General features: G+C 40.3%; 1 protein-coding gene across 2 annotated transcripts in view; it reads left to right on the top strand.

Annotated features, from left to right (window-relative positions):
- The window catches only part of FOXN3 (forkhead box N3), a gene marked incomplete at both ends in the record, with an annotated part of 111,920 nt that extends 99,686 nt beyond the window's left edge, over positions 1-12,234 (top strand). For both annotated transcript variants that reach the window (XM_079537630.1, XM_079537629.1), the window contains 2 exons: positions 3,025-3,133; positions 11,685-12,234. In XM_079537630.1, the coding sequence (XP_079393756.1) occupies positions 3,025-3,133; positions 11,685-12,234 (659 nt within the window). The remainder of the gene's footprint in view (positions 1-3,024; positions 3,134-11,684) is intronic.
- Positions 12,235-23,186: the final 10,952 nt, after the last annotated feature.

The raw sequence follows: 23,186 nt of genomic DNA, 5'->3' as shown, positions 1-23,186 counted from the left end.
ATAACCTAGAAATTAATAACTTCTGCTGCTGCATTGTTTTGATCACCACTGCTTTTCTGTTTTATGTTAAGGATGCTGTGGAAACTCCTTTAACAACAGGTTTTTTTTTCTTGCTGGTTCCAGATGTTTACAGGAAAGATACACTGCACTATCTGGGTTTCTCCTGTGGTTGATCCCTTGTACACAGCCTTTCTGTTTGTTTGCATGGCTTAACTAGTGATGCAGCAGTACTGCTGCATTGTAATTCAGAGTGTTTTGGGAAACTAAAAGAGAAATGAGGACCAATCACTGCATTGCAAGCTGAAATAATTACTGAATTCTGAGTATTAATTTCAATATTCAGAGCTGTGGTATACTAAAGAAAAATTAAGGCTTCTTTTGGCACTATCAGTACTACTGAAGTCTTTGGATGGCACACTGAACAGACCAGGTGTAACTGAGGTGAATTTCATACGTAGGAATAGGTACCAGTGTGTCAGGGGGTCTCTTTGGGGATAGTTCCAAAGGGAACTTCTTTTTATTTTTTCTTTTTTTCTTCTCCTTAGCATTTGTTAATTGAAGGGAAGAGGTTGAATATGTTTGTGTGCTCAGACTGGAATCTGTTTAAATGTGAAACTTTTGAAGAGGTCATTCCCAAGTAGCACAGCATGACTTATGGATGGAGGAGTGGTGTGAATGTGGATATTAATAAATACAAACTCCAAGCTACAAAACATGGTGTACTTTATGTACATAAGAGTGCAAAAAATTGAAACTCTGAGAAAGCCAAGAAGAAAAGACATGACCCAATGGTTTCAGAGAAGTGATGGGTAAGAGTAAACAGGATTTTTTAAAGAACCAATTTCTTAAAGGGGTGCCAGTAAGGCAGAAATAGGGAGAAAGGAGAGAAGGGCTGAGATAAATATCAGCTAACTTTGCCAACAGACTGGGATAATTAAGTCACTGTGGAAAGAAGAGTTTGGGCATCAGGGAGTCTGTTGCTCCTTTTCTTGCAGCAGAATTGCCAATGTGTTTGCTTTGAAGTTGTGTATGTGTATTTATTTAGTCAGCACACATAGCTAACTGACAAGTGAGTGCGTGTGTGCATGCCTAAATGGTTTATTTTAGTATAAAACTCTATGGTTTGTATCTGAGTAAAGATGAAATTACCATATCTCTCTAGGTCAAATTTCTTGGTTCATTTCTTTTAAGGGGACTTTGTAAATACACAGAAACTGTACTGTGTAGTGCAGAATGAAATCTTTCCCTCTTGTAAGCCTGCTGGGAAACAATGCCCATTGGAAATTATGTCTTTTTTTTGATCTTCAGATATTTAGCAAGTTCATATGTTACTTTAAATTTGCCCATTCTTTGTGTGTTTTCTGCTAGACATATCCTTGAGCAGATCATTTCACTTTTATAATGTTGTTGTTTTGGCCTTCATAAGGTTATGCTGTGAAAGAAATATGAAACAAAATAAAAAAACCTCAGACTTGGGAGTTATTAGCAAGAGAACATTCCTCTATATTATTTACAAACCCAAACACAGGAACATTGAAAACCCCGAGTGAAGTGTACACGATTGATTTCTCATAATCTAGTGCTGGAAGAAAATGTGCACAAAGTAGTGAAGTATAAATAGCAAAAAGTGATTTTAGAATTATTTTGGTCATTGAAAGCTGACCCTTGTTGTTACAACGTAGGTTCTGTAATTTTGGCCATTTGAGTTTGTACTTAAGCACCTAAATATAAATGACCTATTCTTCAGAGGTTCTCAGAAGCAAGGGTGGTATCACACAGTGGCAGGATTTGATTAAGGGGTGATGTGCTGTCACCAGCAGGAGAAAAGAAGATTATTTTTCCAGGACTAATCCTTGTGGTCTGGAATGAAGCAAGGTGAGCATCAGGATACAGGAAGGGGAGCGTGGCTCCGGCTTGGTGTTGATAGGTACCTCAGCAGCTTAAAAATAATGTGTTTCTAGGCCTGGATTTATTTCTCTGCCTCAAAGCTCACTAATGTTTTTGAGTATGAGCATTTGAAGTTGGGCATGTGAAGTGTAAAAGTGTTCTTTGATTCTTAGGCTGAATGAGTTTTCTAGTCACTCTGTATTTGCGGAAGTACAACCTTAGAAAGTAAAATTCTGTAGCTGTTTGTGTTTATTTAATATGTATTTTTCTATATATATTTAAAAGTAACACATACACAGTAATGGTAACCATTGTCCTTTCGGACATTGCGCGTTAGGGGAAGGTATGTACGAATGCTGACTTTTAGTAAGAAAAACAGGCTGATTATGGACATTAAAGAAGCATGTTTGAGTGAAGGCTATTAGTGGTTTCTGTCTGCACGGATTTAACATTTGTGCAGTTATGCCCAAGTCCCTGGTAAGTGCTGTGTTCAGTAGTCCTGCAGCCCAACAAGGAAGAAGAAAATGATGAGGACACAGAAAAGCACCTCTGTAGAAATGAAGTACTCGGATGTTGGTTAAATTCTTATTGGACAGAGCTGCAGTGCCCGATGCCCAGCCCAGTGACAAGACCGCAGTGAAACCTCCTGTCCCCAGTGGCTAGTGTCTTTGCCCCTCACTGAGGCCTGTGAACAGGCTGCATTCTGCAGGTACCTGACTGCTGGCTGCTTACATTCTGTTTGTCTGTAAAGGGTCATTGTTTCTTACAGTAAATGAAAGTTACATCTATGCTAAGAGCTGTTTTTGACTCGTAAGCACATACATTCCCAGAAGAGCTGTGATTATAAAACCAGTGATTCGATTGTACAAAGAATGATCTGCAGCAACTAGGTCAGGCAGTGGCTTCCACAAGCCACTTTATCACTAGTTGCTGTCAAAATATTTGCAATGAAAATAGCATTGAAAATAGGATGGCATTCACACGAGTTGAGATGAGATGCTGGAAGGTAAGCAGTGCACTATACAAGCCTCTCCGATGTTTTCTCAATTCACTGAAAAGCTTAACATTCACGTTTTGCTCACACACTTTGCTGATGTTTTCTTTAAAAGAAAAAATATACTCCTTTTTGTTTTTTAGTTCCTCCAGGAGTGATACAGAATGGAGCTCGAGTTCTGAGTAGAGGAATATTTCCTGGAGCCAGGCCATTGCCAATCAGCCCTATAGGAAGCATGGCTGTTGCAGTAAGGTAAGAGTGGCTCATTGTGAGATCTTTATGGAATAAATTATTATTTTGCAGATAATATAATAACATGCATAAGCTTGGAACACGAGCAAATTTACTGCTTGCTAATACTTAGGAGATTTTAAATGAAAGAGACACTCTGCCATCCAAAACTCACGGACTGCCATTCTTTGCAAGATAGTCATGGCATTTCTGTCTTATTTCATAAAGGCGTACAAAGAACATCATTTTGTTTTCACTAGCAAGTTGAAGGCGGCTTTCTGTAAGAAGCTCCTCGGGTGGCCTCTTTTTCTTAGTGCAGATGTGTTTTCCTGCCCCCATCCCCCTTTAAAGACAGTTTCCTGATTCTTTTTTCTGGGATTAAATACCTATAGCTGTTATTTTGTTATTAATGTAGGTCTCTGTGAGATGGTTTCTTTCATTACAGATTCTATTTCAAGGTTATACTGAGACATTCAAGGGTAAAGTGTTGTTTGAAGATCCTCGACTTTTTTTCCAGAAAGCAGGGCACTAAGGGACATCTAGTGATGGCAATAAGAACTGTGGTTCAGTGGTTTGCTTTACTTAAAGTAGTGATGGTTTATTGTTGCACGAACAATTTGCCTCAGGTGTAGCTCCGTTTTGTGTCAGTCACAACAGAGAATAATTCCGTCAAGTGTGCTGCCAGTGCTCTTTCAAAACTCACATTAGCGGTGAAAGCCAGCTCAGGCAGTTGGATATTCTGGGTGGGATTTCATGTTCAGTGCTGGCACTGCTTTGCTGGGCTGTTCCAGTTGCACACTAATCTCAGTAAGTGGTTGCAAAGCAGTGAAATGAAGGAGCTGGATAGCTACTTGTTCCATCGTTATTTACTTGGGATTTTTTTCATTGCACTTCATTTTTTATCTCTTTTCAGAATTATTGTCTAGCTCTTTGGGGATAGTTTTTACATCCAAAAAAATGGAGGGAGAGAGATATTCATGTAATCTTGATGACTAAAAATGCAGAGGAGGAAAGACACTAACTGTGATGGGCAGCTGCTTCAACTGTTTTTCATATTTGCTATGCTGTAGAGATACAGCCCTAGGGGTCATCCCCCAGAAGTCTGCAGAGTTTCTCTCCATCTCACTTTTCTGCTGTCTGGTCTTGCTAGCAGTGGAGGGCAGCCATCTTCTGTGGCTCTGCTTCTGGCTTTGGCCTTGTACTTGTATTCTGCTGGTACTTGTATTCTGCTGCAGAGGGGACTGCAGAGCTATAGGACTGCTGGATTGTATATTGCATACATACATTTATACATTTGTATACATGCATTTAGGAAGTGACCAAGCTAAACAGAAGATGCAGTGGTCTGAATATTCTCTGAATATGCAGCTTATCTGCACTTCCAGCTTAGGGCCCTTCCTTAGGAAGAGGAGACTGTCTGTTCTGCAATCAGGGTTAACTTAAGGAGGAGATAGATCTGTTTTTCCATCCATGGCCACTCAAAAACTTTCTTCTGTGTAGACATCTCCAAATTGCTGTGTTGTAAGGCTGCATATAGTTAACTTTTATACATTTTCGAGGACTTGTCTTTGGAGTGGGAGGGGGTCAGCAGGTAGAACAGGACCGTCCCCTGCTACATGCTAATCTAGATTTGGGAGATAAGGGATTTTACCCCTCCCTTGCTTACGTTCTTTTTGCTCTGTCTCACAGAAGAGCGTTTAAAATTTGTTAATGCAGACATATTTCTAATTCTTTTTGTTCTCTTCTCCAGCCTTAGGCAATAGTAGAAATAGCTTACTAGGAATATATTGCTGGTCTGCATGATGTCTGCTCTTCTTCAGGAGCTTCTGCAATATCTTCTAATTCTTGGGGGAAAAAAAATGGGGGGAGAGCAGGGAAGAGGCTGTGAGAGATTTGGATAAGTTAAGGGATTCTCTGCAGCAGAGCAAGTTCAGAAGACAGTTTTGTCTTGTGCCTACTGGGGATATTAAGAATCAGAATTTCTTTAGGAAAGTCGATTTGGATGCATAGTACCTCTTAGAACATCGTCTGGACCTCTGAAAACTGGATATTTCTGTTACTGTAAAAACAACATCCTGTTTCTTGGTGCTTGCTCCTCTCTTCAGATATGCACAGCTAAATGGAGCCTGTTGTGCTGAGCTTTTGTGGCATCTCATGGAAATCCATACAACTTCTGCTTACTGTGTACAGCAGAGGGAGTTTATCACAGTGTCTGTGCAGCATTCCTCTGCTGCTGTGAAGAGTGGGAGTACTGCTTGTGCGTAGCTGCCTTCCCTGTGTGCAGGGAGTTACCCTAGTCAGGATGGCAGGGGATGTTTTCAGAAATGACCCCTTCCAGCTTTTTCACCAGCAGCAGCAGGTCTGCTGGGCAGCCATAGCAAGTGGTGTAGTCTGATTTTCCAGTTAACCTGCAGAAATTGTGTTCCTCAACCTATATATTCAGGGAAGGCCAGACACCTTCTATCCAATAAGATTTTACTTAGTTGTGTATTTTCTGGAGAAGAGTTCCTCTGATGTTCTGAATGAAAAGCTATAAACCAGTTTCTGTTAATTTAGTTCTGTTGCACTGTCCTTTGCCTTCACTTAGGTTTCCATTCTGTGTCATATGCTGAAGAACACAGCAAAATGAAAGATAAGTCTATGCAGCTAGATTTGTTACCAAGAGGACCATGTGCAAATAACCTGCAGTATGTTACCCTGATGTGCAGACTGCCGTTACTGTCAAAATAGAGTAACAAGTTTGATCTTGGGTTAAATTTGCAGTTGTAATTAAGCAGAATGTTTTGATAAATCTGTTATTCAGAAGAGAGACCGAAACCACAGCACAGAGCTAAGAGACATTGAAATCAGTGATTTCTGATACATTAGCTCCCATTAGTTGGCAAGTTAACTGTGTGATTCTTGCTGTTCTGTCCCTGCACAAGATACCAATGTGTTGTTGCTTCCATGTAACTATATACAATTACATTATCCTTTATATATAAAACAAAATATGGTGGATCTAAGTAGGATGAATTAAAAAACCCTACTAAAAAGTATTTAGAAGCAAGAAGTCCACCAGTTTCCATAAATAAAGAATAGCAGTTGAAGATGGCGTCGTTATGTTGTAGTGCATTTGGCTTAAATTGCACAAATAGGCCTTTCATCCCAAACTAATCTGTGAATGGAGAAGGCTTCCCACACTGTCTTTACTTTGAAAATCATCCAGTGGTGTTAAATCTCCACAGCAGAGCATAATTGGTTGTGTTCTGACAGTAGCTTTTTATTTCCTTTATTCACATTTCTTTTAGCTTGTTTATCATCCGTATTTTCCATGTTGTAGCTGACAAGTCTAAGACCCACCCAAAGACAGCAGGAGAAAATAAGGTTTTCAAAGCTGTGCAGTGTGTAGCATGTCTCTTACATGAGATCCATCGTATGTATTTTTGGCAGACCGTATCACCATACAGTTCCCCAAGTGAATCTAAAAGCAAATGCAGTGCTACTCTGAATGCACAGAAAATAAAATACTGACTTAAAAAGGTATTCAGTGAAAGCAATCAAAGTAAGTAGTGGCTTATGTGAGCATGGAGTTGACTGTGCTTTGAAGGTGAGCTTTTGCTCTTACTGTGTAAAATTAGAAAATATCCTTTAGATGTTTCTATAGGAGGACTTCTGTATGCATTTCAGTGGGCATGGTCAAAATCGCCAGTGCATCTGCAGCATGCATGGTGGCAAGGTGCAGGAAGCTCTGTCAGATGCAGTCACATTCTGAATTTGTAAGGTGGTACCAATTACACCAACCTTTTGGAAGAGCATGAGCTTGGTAGAGCTTTTTGGACTGCAGTGCCAGTGCGTTCAGCAGAAACCTCTCACCATGATCTCTGTAAATTGCCTTGGTTTCCTTTAGCACATGCATGGATTGTGTCTGTGCACATCCTTCCCACAGCAAAGCAAACCTGCTAAGCCTAAGCTTTCCCTGCCTACAGTGGGCAGGTCACAGATACCTTGCTGCAGTTCCTCTGCTGCTCATCATCACTGGAGTTTGACAGGAATGGCTGTTGTGCCTAATTTTATTTGAAGAGGCAAGATTTTTATTTATGATTATTTTAACTTCAAATTTGTAGGGCAATTACTACATTATTCAGGAGTGATTAAATAAACCAAACATAAGTAACATGTGCAGCATAGATGCCAAAGCATTGTAGGATTATACGCTCTCGTGTTTGTACACAATTACTTCTGCTTAAAGGAACTGGTAGATATTTCCTTTCATAAATTCTTAAGTGGGCATTCTTAATGTTCTAGTGTATTACTGATACGTCCAGCTTAACAAACCCCATGTCATCCTTGTTGGATTGCTTTCCCCTTTTCACCTGCAGCAGGCAGGGTGTGTTTTCATTGGGATGACTGAAGGACCAAAGATGTAGCTGACAGTTATTTCTCCTGCAAAAAGAAGAGGGCTGCATTTGCCTGAACTTCAGATTTGCTGTTGCTATTGACAAAGTGCTCTTTTTGCTAGCAGTTCATGATTCATGCTTGTTATGGTTCTTTGCATACAATTACTCTGTGAAGTATCTCTGTAAGAGCTTCCATCAGTAGTGTATCTGACTTGTTTTAACTCAATAGCCGCTGATAGAATCTCTTCATACAACAAGTGAGCATCACTTATCTTCCATATGCTTGCTTATTGTCCCATCTGCTGGTACGTAGTGTTTATAAATAACAGTTCAACTACCTGTATCTAAAACTGACTCTCCTGAATTTTCCTCTGAAATCATATTGCCTTTATGGTAAAAGAGTGTGTTAGCAAACCTGGAGCCTGACAGAATGCATATACTCAACTTACGGTAGCAAACTTTATTGCTTTCTTCATATCTTTTAACTGCCTGTTTCCAAAACTCACACTACTTGTCATCCAAAATGTTTAGAGGGATTAAGCTGGTATTTAAACTTTATGTAGGTTTGTTTTGTTCAACAAAGGAATATACCTGTCTCTGATGTGGAATACAATAAGTATTTTTCAGTCAAACTTCTTGCCATGTTGCAGACAGAATGGAGACTTACTTCTGCATCCCAAGGAAGATCCCTTTAAAAGGCAGAAGCAGTGACACTGTGCAAAAGCAATTGTTTCATTACTGCATTGAGATCCAGCTCCTGTAGGCTCCATTTTGCTCCTGATGAAATTAGTAACTCATATCAATTTACAAGGGGAATGGAATCAGGCTTTCAAAAGGCCGACTTATCTCTGTAGACCTTGAGGGTTGTGTAATTGTGCTACAGCAAAATTGAAATATTAAAAGAATCTGTGCATGGTACTTTTAGGTGTAGAACTGTGGTTAAGAACCCTCAAGCAAATAAGACTCTGTAGGATGAAAAGCTCCAGAGACTGCCCCATGGCCTTTCCTGACAGAGGCAGGCATATTTGAGAACACGTCAGTTTCTGGAAATTTTGAAATGAAGTGCTGAACTAGAAAATGGGGAAATTATAAGGTATTACTTTAAATTTTGCCTCACTGTTACACTAAGCACGCAACTCTTAAATATTTTTTCTTCTTCAGTATAATTAAATACTAATCCAAACATCAGAGCAAGTGCCTGTTTTAAAAAAACTATTGTTGTTTCAGTGACAAAGTTAGAATCACAACCAGAATTTTGAGCAAAAATAGATTCAGCTGGCCAAAATCTGTCCCCTGAAGCCTGAGGGAATTCATCTGCTGATGATCTGCATTGAACTTAGTAGATCACCAGATTGATGTGTTAGTGAGTGCATGAGTGGGTACGAGCACAGTATGAAGCTTGACAATGTCTGAGAAGCATGTGTGGATTATTAATGATTTAGATGAAAGTTTATTCAACTCTTACTTACGTACTGATTTCAATTCTAACTAATTCTTCCTATGTTTTGGCCTGTTGCCTATCAGATGAATTTACTTTCAGGCTACGTGAATTTTGACCTGATGAATATTCTAAGTCACTCTGCCTGTATAACTCATTTTCATCTCTGCAGATAACCCTTGCTACTTCTCTCCTTGACCTTCTTTCTCTTCCTTTTTTATTTCCCCAAGCAGAACTGGTTGGAAATCTTTCAAAATGTAAGTGAAAAATGTAAAGATTTTTCTGAGATGCAAATGCTGTCCGTTTCCTGACCAGTTCCACCATAGCTCCTTTTCTTCTGAAATGCAGTATTTCTTATCTCCTCCCACTTATTTTAAAGTCCTTTTTTTTTTGTCCTTTTCTCTCTTTCTTTGCCATCATCCCTGTTTGCAATCATTCCTGTGGGATTCTAACCCCATAGTAGTATACTTTCCCCCAGGACATTGCTCCTGTAATCCCTGGGCCTTTTCATTCCATTTTTCTGTTGTTTTGTTTTTGGTTTTTTTTTTAGGGGATTGAGATCTGGAGTATGTCCCTTGGCAGAGCTTTTGAATCCAAATTAGAGCCCCTTTATGGAAAAGCAAACACTAGACTCAAGAGGGTGCAAGCCAAGGTGGTCTTTTGGCACATGGTTGCTTTGCTCCATGCAACTGTTGTTTTCCTTTTATTGATAGTTTTTGAGAGCAAACAGAGGTAGATCTGATAACGCAAAATTGGGCATCTTGATTTAAATCCCATCTTTCAGAAGCCTTTTTCACTAGTAACCTAATCCATAAGAATTCTACTTGGGTTCCTATCTGTTCTGTCCTGTGTTTTTTCTCCTGGAGCAAGAATTTATTGGTGGTTTTATATGTTGGACTAGGAACATGTGATGTTTATTGAGACACGGTGCCCTGACTAATAAAATCAAGTAACTTTAATTTTATGCAAATTTATGATAATTTTGAACATATTTAAATGTAAATTTACCCTAAAAATGAAGAATCTGTCACTTAAAATGCATCACATGCTTCCTCATAATGACTGATCTTAAGGAGTTGGTTATAAATTCACCTTTCAACTAGTTTAGTATGGATGATTTCTTCTTTTAAGCATTTGGCATCCTCTAATGACAACCCCTGCAGTGGGAAACCATCACAAAGTAAATGCAGCTGGCTTGCTGCACAATCATGAATGACATTGCATTTAGTTATTAATAATTGAAGGAGCATTGTGTATTCCTTCTGGGTTTTGTATATAATTTATGGATCATAAAGCTACTTGAAAATCTAAGTGAAAATAATTTTATTGAGCAAAAGTGGCTGCTAATAACTGTGCCTTCTGTTACATATATTTATCTGAAAGTACTGTAAATAAGAACATTTGGAGAGACTGATTAATGCACTGCCTTTTAGCACTGTCCTGTCACTGGTTCTCAGAAGCTGTTTCTTACTTCAGTAAGCTCCACAGATAAGTGCATTGAGATGAATAGGAACTGAGGGATTATATACCTCTTCTGTATTTTCCACCTTTCAACCATACCTATCTAAAATGCTCTGTTGTTCATTCTGTAAAGAAACCAGACCTGTGCAACACTCCCTGAAAACTAAAGCACTTTCCCATTTTTAAAGCAGAAACAGGGCTACCCCTGGTCACTGTCACATTTCAGTTAAGAAGCACCTGTGTTCAGTGTGCATTTTTAACCAACGCAGTCATGACTGTATGAAAGCACTGTGGTGATGGCACGAAGGTGGCAGGACCTGATTTTAAAGTGGTTTATCATGTGACAGATGAAACAGCCTTGCTTGTTTTTGATTTTGGTTTTTATTGATAGAGGAGTTCAAGGCTGGTGAACAGGCAGGGAAAATGATGATGAACTCAGGGATGAGCATCTCCCTCTCCTAGTGGAAATTAAACACTGCACAGAGGCAATCCATTCTGCGGCTGACTTGCGAGCATTGTGTTCTCTATTGTGAAGTCATTGGTAATGCTATAATATCTTCCAGTGCAGAAGGGGACACCATTAGTTTTTTAATATATTGTGCTGCCATAGTTCCTACAGCGCTGGGAGCTATGTGCCATAAAAACGAAGAGGAAAATGAAAATTTCTAAAGCAAAATCAGATTTTTTGGTACTGTTTGTTTTTGAATACGTTTTAATATTTTGTTGGCAGTGTTTTACAATCACATTGTTTTTAAGATCCACAAACTGATCACGGTTGAAAACGTGACTGTCAAAAATGTCCCATCTGGGACCGCGCAGATTCCAGCTGAAATCCTCCTACCTGGGAATGGCAGAACTGAGAAGGAGTCTCTGAGAGGAGCAAAGGCAGAACACCAGGAAGTTGGTGTCTCTTCCTCGCGTTTTCAGTAGTATCATTTGAAAAGGTTGGAGGATATTTATATAACTCCACAGAACTTATTTGAAATCTAGTAATTAAAACTTTTTAATTATTTTTTTAAAACACGGATCAGGACCGCCCAGACATCAGTTCTTACAGCCACCTTCCTTGCTCCTGCCTCTTGTACTGCTGTGTATCTATTGCCATGAAAAATGTGTACAGACCAATTTGCGAGCAATTATAAAAAAGTCAGGCTTTGAAAGTGGCCTGCCCGGATGTTACTTCAGTAATCATAACTTTCGATTGCCTGTCAGTTGTTTTCACCTTATTATTTTTTGCACTGAAGCAGGATTACTTCTCTGCGGTTTTTTCAACTACTTCAATTTGCTTTTCCAGGAATGGGATAACAAACTGCCGGATGCGGACAGAAAGCGAACAGTCTTGTGGCTCCCCCGTTGTTAGCGGCGACCCGAAGGAGGATCACAACTACAGCAGTGCCAAATCTTCCAACCACAGGAGCACATCACCTGCTAGTGACTCCGTTTCCTCTTCCTCTGCTGATGACCAGTATGAATTTGCAACTAAAGGTAGCCAAGACAGCAGTGAAGGAAGTGAAGTCAGCTTCCAGAGCCATGAGAGCCATAGTGAAACAGAAGAGGAGGACAAAAAGCAAAATCGGAAGGAGACCAAGGATTCTTTAGCTGACAGTGGGTATGCATCCCAGCACAAGAAAAGGCAACATTTAATGAAGGCGAAAAAAGTACCAAGTGACACACTGCCTCTTAAAAAGAGACGTACTGAAAAGCCCCCTGAGAGTGACGATGAGGAGATGAAAGAAGCAGCGGGATCCCTCCTGCATTTAGCGGGAATTCGATCCTGTTTGAATAACATCACCAATCGGACGGCAAAGGGGCAGAAAGAGCAAAAGGAAACCACAAAAAATTAGAACAAATCAATGATTTGTTTGAACTTACAAAGTTTTGTTTCAGCACGTCAGGTGAATTCTAATGATTTGTGGCAATATCAGCAATTTTTCCTTTTTTGTTTTTCTTTCTATTTGGTTTTATTTCTTTTCTTTTTTTCTTTTTTTCCTTTTTTTTTTTTTTTTTTTTTTTTTTTGGACCCTTAAGATTTTTATTTTTAAAGGAGATTGAAGCCATAGAACTCATACTGACACTCAGCTAATTTACAAAAGCTTTTCATTACCCGAAGAGAAAAAGTTAACAACAAAAAAAAAGCCAAAATCGCCATTGCTTTCTCCGGCTTGTCAAAAAATGCATGGTTGAATACGCAGTGACATCAACATTGTTGTGATGGGATAAGATTGGGCACTTGGAAATCTCTCTTACACTAGAAGAGATTGCATAATTTAGTAGTCATTCAGGCCTAGCCCTTAGGAATTTTTTTAACGGCCTTACAATTGGGATGTGAGTGAATGTGAAGAAAGAGATTTGGGGGAAAGAGAAGGCGTGTACTTCTCACACCAAACCACAGACCATCTAGTGGCACTTGGATTCACCGTGCCATAGAAGTCTTTGGACAGCCACTGGTGGCAGCTGCGCATACTGTAATGCACTTCCAGTGCGTCGTGTACGGTATGTGGCTCCTAGCGGGAAGACTGGTGACTTGTGGGAAGTTGGAACTGTGTATGCAACGAGTGAAATAATGAAAAGAAATGGGGGGGAGGGGGTGGTGGCACTGTTAATAGCATTGCTAATCATTGAATTATGTCTTCTATATTAAATTAACTGAATGTTCAAAAAGCCATAAGCCTGAAGATTGGCACTGCGTGCAAAAAAATAATAGTATAGGGAAAAACAAGCTGTGTCTTCTGAACTGCCTGAGTGAAAAGCAATCAAGTCTAAGAAATTACAGTAGATATCAAGTCTAAGAAAATAAATCAGAATCCTTTTGTGTGGATCAAATATTTGATCTAAGTGAGGGAAAAAAAGCTACAAAACCTGCCATTAGTACTGTTCTGTAATTTAAAAAAACAACAACAGGGAAGCGTATTGATGAACAATGAAATTAAGTTCAACAGAACAGCTCCTACACTGCCCTCAGAAGGGAGCTTTGCAGTTAATGTCAGTCAGGATTCATCTGTGCAAAAACCACAGATTTCCAGATTCAACCAGCGTAGCCAGCAGAAAACAAAAAAAAGATCCACACTGCATGGATTCCTTTTGGAAGTGGGGGGGGGGGGGGAACACAAAAAGCAAACAATTTTTTTAATTCAAAGATGACAAAGTTCTTGTAAGGTAAATAATGTATTTAGCATGAAGCATGAATTATTTTCATATAAATATAGAAAATAGAGAAAAAGGCTATGCCTCTAATTTTTAAGCCCTTAGGCTTAGAGTTTGGTTGGTTTATTTTATTTTTTTGTTTCTGTTTTGTTTCTGTTTTGGTTTTGGTTCTGTTCTGTTGTTGGGTTGTTTCTTTGTGGATTTTTTTTTTTTTTTTTTTTTTTTTTTGAAGCAGGTGTTTAAGGTTTAACCTTCTTCAGGGACAAACACTGACTGTTGGGAAACTTACTCTGCAATATTAAAAAATAAAATCTTCATGCTCTGGTAGGGCTTGGATGGTTGAATTATACTGCCTTGTCTGCACATTCAGCCCCCTCTCCCTACTTCTCTTAAAAAAAAAAAAAAGAAAAAAAAAGAAAAAAAAAAAAGTAAAAGTGTGTCCTTTCTTCGTCTGTACATGTGTAACATGACGCAATAATCTGAGGGCAAGTTTAGTAGTGAGTGTGTATGACAGAATCAAGAGAATAATGGGAGATTAATTGAGGAAAACTCTCTGATTTGATTCAGGAATAAGTAGACAAGAAAATAGCTTTGCTAATTTGCCATGAGAAAATGAAGTTATTAACAGCCTTATTGAGGTGTCCTGAGAAAAAACAGTGCAACAGAGGGTGTGATTCAGGTATAGTGCTTCTCTCCTGGCACGGTGATTGTTAGATTGGAGATCCGTGCAGCCAAGGAAGCCATGAAATAGATAATGCAGTCTCTCTCACCTGGATTCGTCACTTTGGCATGAAAAAGTTCCATATTTAAAATATCCTAGAGACAAGGAGAAAATCCCAGGGACTGAAAAACCCTGCCACTTAACAAAATGAAATGGTTTCTGATAGAGAATACAGGTGTATATCCCAAAAACTGTTCAGTCAGCAGCACCAAGGTGGATCTAATTCCTGAAGAGTGAGTTAGGGAAGGGTCTGACTTCCCTCTCAGTGGAGTGAAAGGAGAGTTGCATTTGGTGTATATGCAGTTAGGAAGTGGAAAGACCAACCGGTAGACTGGGCTGGACCTGGCAGCCTTCTTGAGCTCCACAAACGTTTTGTAATACAAAAAACAGGACCATGCCGGGGGCAGTGTGCCAAAATTGTGCCTCTCCTCCCATCTCACTCAGTGTGCCCTGGGATCCAGGGTGCCTTGTCAAGGATTGTCTGACAGCTGCTGGAGCCCAACATGACTGCCAGCTATGCAGATAAGGAAGGAGGGAGCCAAGGATGGTGCAGGGAACAGCTCTGTGCTCTCCTGTTTGCTGGTCCTGGGGCTGAGACATGCAGCATATTACAGCTGAGATGGCCAGCATATTACAGTTGGAGTACACAGGTACGAAACCTGTTGGCTGCCAACAGCTTTTGAGATAAAGTTGGGGAAAACAAAGTCTTCTGTTGGCAATGGAGCGTGGAGATGGATGAGCCATGTCTTTCCATTTTGATAGAGCCCTCTTGGTGTGATTGGGCTGCGACAGTCCCATGCCACTTGGTCTGTAGGCAGAATGCACAGGCATTGAACCACACAGTCCTGCGCATGAGAATTCGGTCCTTCATTGTTTTATAAACTTCGAGGGCAGTCATTTGAAATACGAAGTAGTACAGTACGAGCTTGCCACCACCTTTGCTCATTAATGCATAAGTTGTTCTGCAGAGGAGGTATTTTAATATATACCAGAAAGCAACATTTAAAAGTCAAAGTCATGGCAGAAAATGCACTGAAAATGGGGCTCTGCCATTTCTTTCCTCCAGAGAAGGCGATGTGGTTGTCTGCTGGTGGCCAGATCCTGCCCAGTCAAAACACTAATTGCAAAGCATTATTACTGACTGCAGTACATCAGTGCAAACAAGATCAGTGTCTGCTGCACAGCAAGTACTATTCATTAATGTGGACTCTTGGTGGCTAAATATGTAATTACCACTAGTATTACCTTAGAAATTGGTCATTTTGCATAAATATCTAATTAAGCAGGTTATCTTTATAAGTATACACATATATAATCTATCTAAGACTTCAACACCTTCTTTTTATACTTGCTGGTAGACGTAAACTGTTGGCAGGTGTCTGTTTTCATGTGAAATGTGTTCCTCCTCATTTGATCTGCTGAGGAGTTCACAGTTTGGCTGAGTGCTAATCAACAGATGACTTGATGCTTCCTCTAACTATTGACAAGTATATAATTTGGACTTGTATAAAATATTTATGAGTCGCCTTTTAAAACATTTTTGTGGCTAGGTAAAAATGGCAGCTTTGTCAGAATTGGTAATACTTCATCAGAAAAGTCCTATCTTGTTTTAATTATTATTAAGAATTGAGTGTGTTTTTCCAGAAGAAAAAAAAAGTCATCTCCTCAACCCAATTGTCTCTCCTTACAGTGAGTCATGCCAAAACTGGGTGGTAATTGCACTGTATTACAAGCTCTCTCACTTGCCAGACATGAGGTGGTTGGGTTTTGCTTGTTTCCTTTCTTTACTAAGCCATTTTGGGGTGAGAAGTCATAGAATCTCTTAACTTTCTGTTTTCCTCACCCTATCAGTATTGCCAAATTAATGGTTCTCCAGAACAGGTGGGGACTAGAGGAATCCTGGTAGGTCAGCAAGCTTTTAGTGGCAAGTTTCATATGGATGTGTGTTGTAGGGGTCACTCAGACTTCACCAGGAGTTTCCTTGGAATATACCCTCTGCAGGGAGAAGCTCTTGCAGTCCAGATGCCACAAGCAGATTTCACAGGAGTCTTCAGGGAGGTGAAATCTGTTGGCCATGTTTGCATGCTGCAAGCAGTTGGATGTTCTCATGAGAAGTCATTTTGATGCAGATTTTTGCCTGCATTTAGAGATTTGGGCACGGTTCTTGAACAGCCGTAATACAACATCCCGTAGCAGTTTCTGAAAGCAATTTGATGAGACATGCTGTTAGGACCGCAGAACTAGCCTGTGGCTGTATTCTTACTGGTAATTCAAGTGATGTCCAGGCTGACTCCTGTCTTACCTTAAACTGGGAGAAAAGAATCCCAAAGGACGTGCATCAGCTTCCAGTGTTCAACTGAATTACTGTCTACCTTTGCAAAAGATACAAGGAAACTCTGTGGGCTGTGTTCTTCACCAGAGTGGGGTAGAGGGGTGTCAACATACTTGAATGTACTAAATCCTAAGTTGTATGCCAAATGGCACCATGGATAAAATGGCCATTTTCTCAGTAGCCAAATCATCGAGATCCTAATTTTTCTGGAATTATTTCTGTATCTAAACATGTAGATAGGCACAATCTGGGATTTTCCAGTACCTCAGGGTGTCTCGTCTCCTTTGCAGTCAATGGAGCTACAGACATCCAGGTGCTCTTGAAAATCTATACTGTTCTATTATTACCATTTTTCCTTTGATCTGGCCCAAGTAGTTTTTTCAAACATTGCTGTCCTGTGCTCCAGGATTAACGTATAGAGAGAATGCATTTACTTCCAGATGCAATGCAATTTACTTCACTTCATGGAGAATGCAGACGTTCCTTCAAGTATCCTGCTGCTGCTTGAACAGCTCATGGGCATACTTTACAGGAAATGTTTTGAAAACTTTTTCTTGACTTTGCCACCAAAAGAGCATTTGAACCATACATCCTCTTGATTGTAACAGAATATCAGTGTTGACTGTCTGACCAGTTAAGTTTTAGTAGTGTTCTTCACAGCCCTCCAGTAATATATCAAACACTGTTATGCACATAATGCAGCACTGTGATCTAATTTAAATAATACTTTTTTATTATTTATACTACTCTATGTAATATACATCAACACTTTGCTATATAACCTAAGTGATAACCCTCTTCTTAGTTATCTGCCAAACTTTGAATTTCTGTTTGGTTTATATTGCATTTAGCACAGTTACCAAGTTGTAATGATGTCTCTTTTCCTTTGAAATGGAATGTGTAAGTCAAACTATACATTTGTGTGTTTCTGTTTTAAGCTGGAGTTTATAAGGATTTACACACAACATTTGGTGTTCTGTATAAATCTGCATACATTTGTGAATTCATCTGCTAATCCCCTTTTCTTTAGAAAGTATTAATGGTGGTTTATTAGGGGTTTTTTTGTTCTTTTTGTTTTGTTTTGTTTTGTTTTTGCATTTTTACTTCTAGTACTGGTTATTCTTGAATTAAGCAGAGACTTGTCAGCTGGGTTGCTTTATCATGTACATGACCTTACAATTCTTCCACAGTTCAGCCAACAAGTACTAGCTTCACTGACCAAAAAAAGTCTCAACCTAATGTGTCTATGGTGCTGTATTTTGCTGGTGTACATTTAAAACCAGAAATGATCTAGAGGTCACTTTGAGTTGTTCTAATAAGTAGCCTTTCCTGGTTTGGGGAGCTTGGGTTTTGTTTTTGTTTTAGCATTGAAACATGAAGTATTTATCTGAAGCTGTATCATGGTTTTTCTACTGTATCACGTTTCCTTTTGCAGAAAGGGGAAACGGGCCTGATGGAACAGCCTCTCACAGGCAGTGGAAGGCGTTTCTGTTTCAGTTTTTCTTTTTCTCTTAATTTCATTGGCCGTTGGATCAGGCCAGCAGTCCGAGAGTTCATTATCTGAGGGTTTAAGGGATAACTGCAACTTGTGCTAGAATTGTGTGTTGCATTCTGCAACGGCCATCATCTAGAAATGGGAATCTCTTTACTCTGGCCTAAAATGCCAAGACATTTTTTCTTTCAGATTAACCATTGAACTTCATTACATTTTTAAGTTAACAGAGCATTGTATATTTCTGAGTATGTATGTGGGATGACAATTGAAAGTAATACCTGTACCTGATAACCAGATCCATGCCTGCATCATTCACACTCACTACTTAAAACTGCCATGATGTAAAATGTCGGGGGGAATGATTTGTGTGTGTATGAAAAGCATTATGGACTTGTACATTTTTTTTATACTCTGATCTGTAATTTCTGAAATATTTTGTTTTACAGAAAAAAAAAAAAAGTGATAAAGCAATCAAAAGACCAAGAGATTTAATATCAGTGCTTAAGGGTCACAGGACCTTAACTGGCCAATATGTTAATTCAGTACAGTGATAAGCCAATTTTTTTTCCTGTACTTGGCGTCTGAAACTGCCAATTTCATCAATATTAAAGTACAAACTGTGATGGGGAATGAACAGTGATGTTAAGTTGTATTTGTGTTTACCTAAATGAGCAGTCCGAAGACAAGTGCAATCAGCTGATCTTTAGGGAATATGAAAATGTTGATTTAGAGACATACTTGCATTTTACATTTTCTTGATGTGTAATCATATTGCCAAAGACAAACTACTTCATCAATTATTATTGTAAATAACACTTTCCCAAAACCTACCATAAAGTTTCTGTGATGTATTGTCTTCCAGTTGCAATAAAAATTACTGAGTTGCATCAATTGAACAATTGTAGTTTTGTGAGTACTGTCTTCAAAATACACTCAGGTATTATAGAGGAAAAACAGTGATTTTTTTTCACAAATGAATTGCTTCATTTTTAAGTACTTCTAACCCCAGTGGAATGTTACTTGTATTTTCACTGCAGTAGGAATCGTGTTAATTTGCTGTCATATGCAAATTACTAGTTATCATATTAAATTGCTGTTTAATTTAGAGTCTGATCTTCGTCATCAAGTTTTGCAGCCTGGAAACAAAGCTGATTTCCTGGGAATTATTAAGAAAAATTTCTTCTGAGGAGGAGTGGTGGGATATTGGCACAGGCTGCCCAGGGAGGTGGTGCAGTCAGGAAACGTAGATGTGGCACTGAGGGACCTGGCCAGTGGGCCTGGTGATGATGGGTTGATGGTGGGACTAGATTATCTTAGTGGCCGGTTCCAATCTCTGTGATTCTGTCTGAAGAGATTCAGTAATCAGACATATATAAGAGGACTGGTCTGAAAAACAGTGCCTACTAATCTTTATGCTGGTTTCTGCAGCACAGGATTCCCAGTCCTTTTGCCAAGTTACTCCTGTAGCTTGCTGTACAAAGGGAATGCTTGGAGGAAATACTGTGAAGCTTGAAAGCCGGTTGCGTAAAGCGAATCAGTCCCTCACCTTATAGCAGATGTCCTGCTCCTGAGGCTGCTCCCAGACTGTCACAGGGATCAGTGCTGTGCACCCAGGCCACTCAATGCCTGTCTGCACAGATCTGCTAGCCAAAATGAAGCTAGAACGGGGGAAACAGCACGCAAGTCATCTCCTCAGAAGGTGAACAGTAAAGGATGCAAAGGAATAGTAGCTGCCTTGTAGCTTTCTCCAGTTCAAGTGAATCTGAAGAGAAAAATCTTACAAATTATTCCTCAGGTGTTGTGGTTTCAACATGGGCTCTGAGAAGAGCCTCAGATGTAGATTTAACTCGTAAAGAGGCTGAGAAGAAGAAGGAATGCTTTTGTCTAACAGAAACTTTTTCTGCCGCTACTTAGAGCCGCACAAGTTCTCTTTTGCAGTGCATTCTCAGCATCCACTGTGGCAGCAACATAATGAAGGTGAGGACCAAAAATCTCAGACCGAGAGGAGACTGGTGAAGAGAATACGTGTAACTTGTGCTCTGCGCCATCTTCCCCTGCTGGCTCCCCTCCTGCTGCTGGCCCAGCCACCATTGCGCCACATGGCCTCACAGCACCTCAGCGCACTCAGAGAACTGCCATATAGGGGATACCTGGCTCCCACAGCCCAGCAGAGGTTCACGGCTTCTAAACAGAGGCTTCCCTTCAGGGAGTTGCAGGAAGACCCAAGCAGTTTGCCCTAGACCTTCTGTGTGAGGCAGGCTGAACCCTGGCGGTGCTACAGGCTTTTTGTGCAACCATGAAATTTGTCTGTCGCAGGCAAAATGGTCTCAAGTGGCAAATTTTACTTTATTGTCAATTAACACAAACTGCTGATCGCTCATTTGGGTATTTAGAAAGCACACAAACAATCAGCCACTTACACGAACACCTGTCCTACCTCCAGCCTTAACATCCGTATTTTTACCACAGGTTACACACAGCTTGTCAGAATGCCTCTGGCAAGCTGCAAGGCAGTGTGAGAAGCCCAAGGGACTTCTGTGAGGCTCTTTTGCTGCTTAGCTCCTCTTTCTTATGGGCTGTCCCTACCCCCAGAACAGATCACTATAGGACAGAGGCCCTGAGAGGTGTCCAAGCTGCAGCATAAGTGATCTACAGACTGTAGTCTGTCACTCTGAGATGTGCATACCCCTGTTGCTATGAAATGGATTTCCAGCCCCCATATTTGCTAGATCCCTCATTAAATGCACCTGCCCTACTCTGCTCATTTGTAGTGATGGTGCTCAGCTGGTTTCTCCTTTTTATTGACCTCAGCTCAGAGCTGGTTGGTTCTTAGTGTGACTGGGGCAAGGTTGTAGCTTAGAAGTGCCCTTAGGCTGAAGCCTGGGGTCTCCTGGCAACCACAGCCCCTCACTGGCTGTCTGAGGGTATGTGCTGAGTTAAGTCTGCAGGCTGAAGCACCATCAGGGCTCTCTGGCCTGTGTCTGAGGAGGATGCAGAGGCAAGTGCCTGCCGAACCCCCTGGGGTGTTGATAGCTGTTGCTGCCCAATGTTCCCTACATGACAGCATGGCTGTTCAGGAGCCTCTCTGGCCACCTCTGTGCTGAAGTAGAGATCCTTCACAGATCCTAGCATGAGGCTGAGGGGGCACTGAACAGAGGAGGCCTGATGGGAGGTGTTGTGTGCCCAGGTTCACCTCGGTGGTCTGCAGGAGGAGAACATCTTCGACAGAACGGGTAAGTGCAAAATGCCTGTCTGTATGGTCTTTGTGTTATATTGGTTTGATGTTCCTGGAAGGAAGGCCATGTGTGTTGTTGCTGCTTGCCTATGTATGCTGTCTGACGAAGCTGTCTAGAAAGAAATCAGAGAATGTAATGCAAGTAATGGCAAATGGCTTTTTTTTCTGTGTGTTAGAGATCTTTTATGCCAGGAAATCAAATAATAATAGTTTCTGTTGCGTTGGTTTTGTTAAAAAACTGCTACAAATGAATAAATTCTCAGCTTTAATAACTCATGATGCTATAATTGGGCATGTTTCCCACTAAGGTAATTAAAGCATTTTGAAACTTCATCTTAAAATACAGCTGATGATTGATTAACAGTGGTGAGAAGCTGTGAAAATATTGTGAGACAAACGTTTGTCTGATTTAACAACAAGCATATACTGTGCTTTTTATCTTATGCTGTTTGACATAGTTCTGATTGCCTATAAATGTGCAGGCTTATATTTATATTTCTATTTGTGTTGGGATTGGCTGCCACTTTATATTTGATTAGCAATGCTGCTCTCCACTGTGGTGTAAGAAATCAAATAATGATGGTAAATACAGCAATCTGAGCATTACAGTGCAAGAGGCAGTATACACAAAACTTTAAAATCTCTGCTTATCATCATAAGCAGTGTTCTTGCCAAGTCTTTAATGACAATCAATTTCTAGAGGCTTTTTCCAAGTAGCTGTGATTGAAAACAGCAGCATCTTTTTTTGGTAGCTTGGTCTCAAAGTGCAGAATCTTCAACAAAGTGATGTACAAATGAGTGAAATACTTCTGCTGGAAGCACTGTAGGTGTCAGTGCTGCACATAAGGGAAGCCTGGTGACTCGGCTGAGTTCTGGGGTGTGATGCAGCAGATTTCTCCTGAGCTGATGTTCCCAGAAGTACTCAGCTGATCTTAAAAAGGAAATGATTTCTTGGCAAAATGCTGCCTAGAAAAAGTAGTGAGGAAGAGGTTGGTGATGCAGCTGCTTTACACTTCATTAGGAAATGCGAACAGAGAGAGACATTTAAAACAATGCTGTCTCTCTCATTCCTCTGCAACTTTGTTTCTGTACCTCTAAAACATGGATCTGTCTGTGATGCAGGGACCTGATTTAATCACCATCTTACATAATCTCTGCAATCATAGTAAAGAGCAATGCTGTTTGGTGATTTAAAAAATAGCTTTATTCTGCTATTGGCATACTAATTACTGCACTTGCTTATTCTAACCTAATTAATTCACCACCTTATTTACTGAAGCTACACTACTTGTGTATTCAAATACAGTGGGGTTTGTGTCATGCAGTGATGTAAGAATATCATCCCCTGGAGGGAGAGACCTGGCCTGCTGCAGGTGGGCAAGGCTTGCTGTCCTTCCTAGCACAGCAGTGGGGAGGGGCTGTTCCTGTTCAGCTGGAGATCTGCCATGCATAAACTGGATTTGGGGAATATTGTCTGAAAGACGTTGAAATCAGCTATTTTGAATCGCTGAGCTTTGCAAGCAATGAGTGGGAAGAGCAGGGAAAGAAAAGTGCTCATTGACTGCAGGGGAGAAAGATGTGGCAGAACGGAGGTTTCTGGTGCTGGCTCTGAGACATCCCAGAGCCCTGGGCAAAGGAAGCCCTGTCAGAAGCAAGTGCTAGTATCTGACTCTGGAGATCAGGATGGCTTTGCCTCTGCAAGATCTTCTGATTTTGAGAGACTTCAACTTGGTGGCATGAATGACGATCTGAACCACGTTTCAGGATGTTGAAACTATGCGAGTGTGTCCTAGGCAGGTTTGCCTGGGCAGGGTTGACTATGAGCTCTGCTGGGTCTCCACATAGATAGACTCCTTGTTGAGCCAGGGA

This window comes from Tetrao urogallus (genome assembly GCF_951394365.1).
Source record: "Tetrao urogallus genome assembly, chromosome: 6".
Classification (NCBI taxonomy): domain Eukaryota; kingdom Metazoa; phylum Chordata; class Aves; order Galliformes; family Phasianidae; genus Tetrao; species Tetrao urogallus.
The sequence above is the reverse complement of the archived record's forward strand: the minus strand, read 5'-3'. Positions and strand labels throughout refer to the sequence as shown.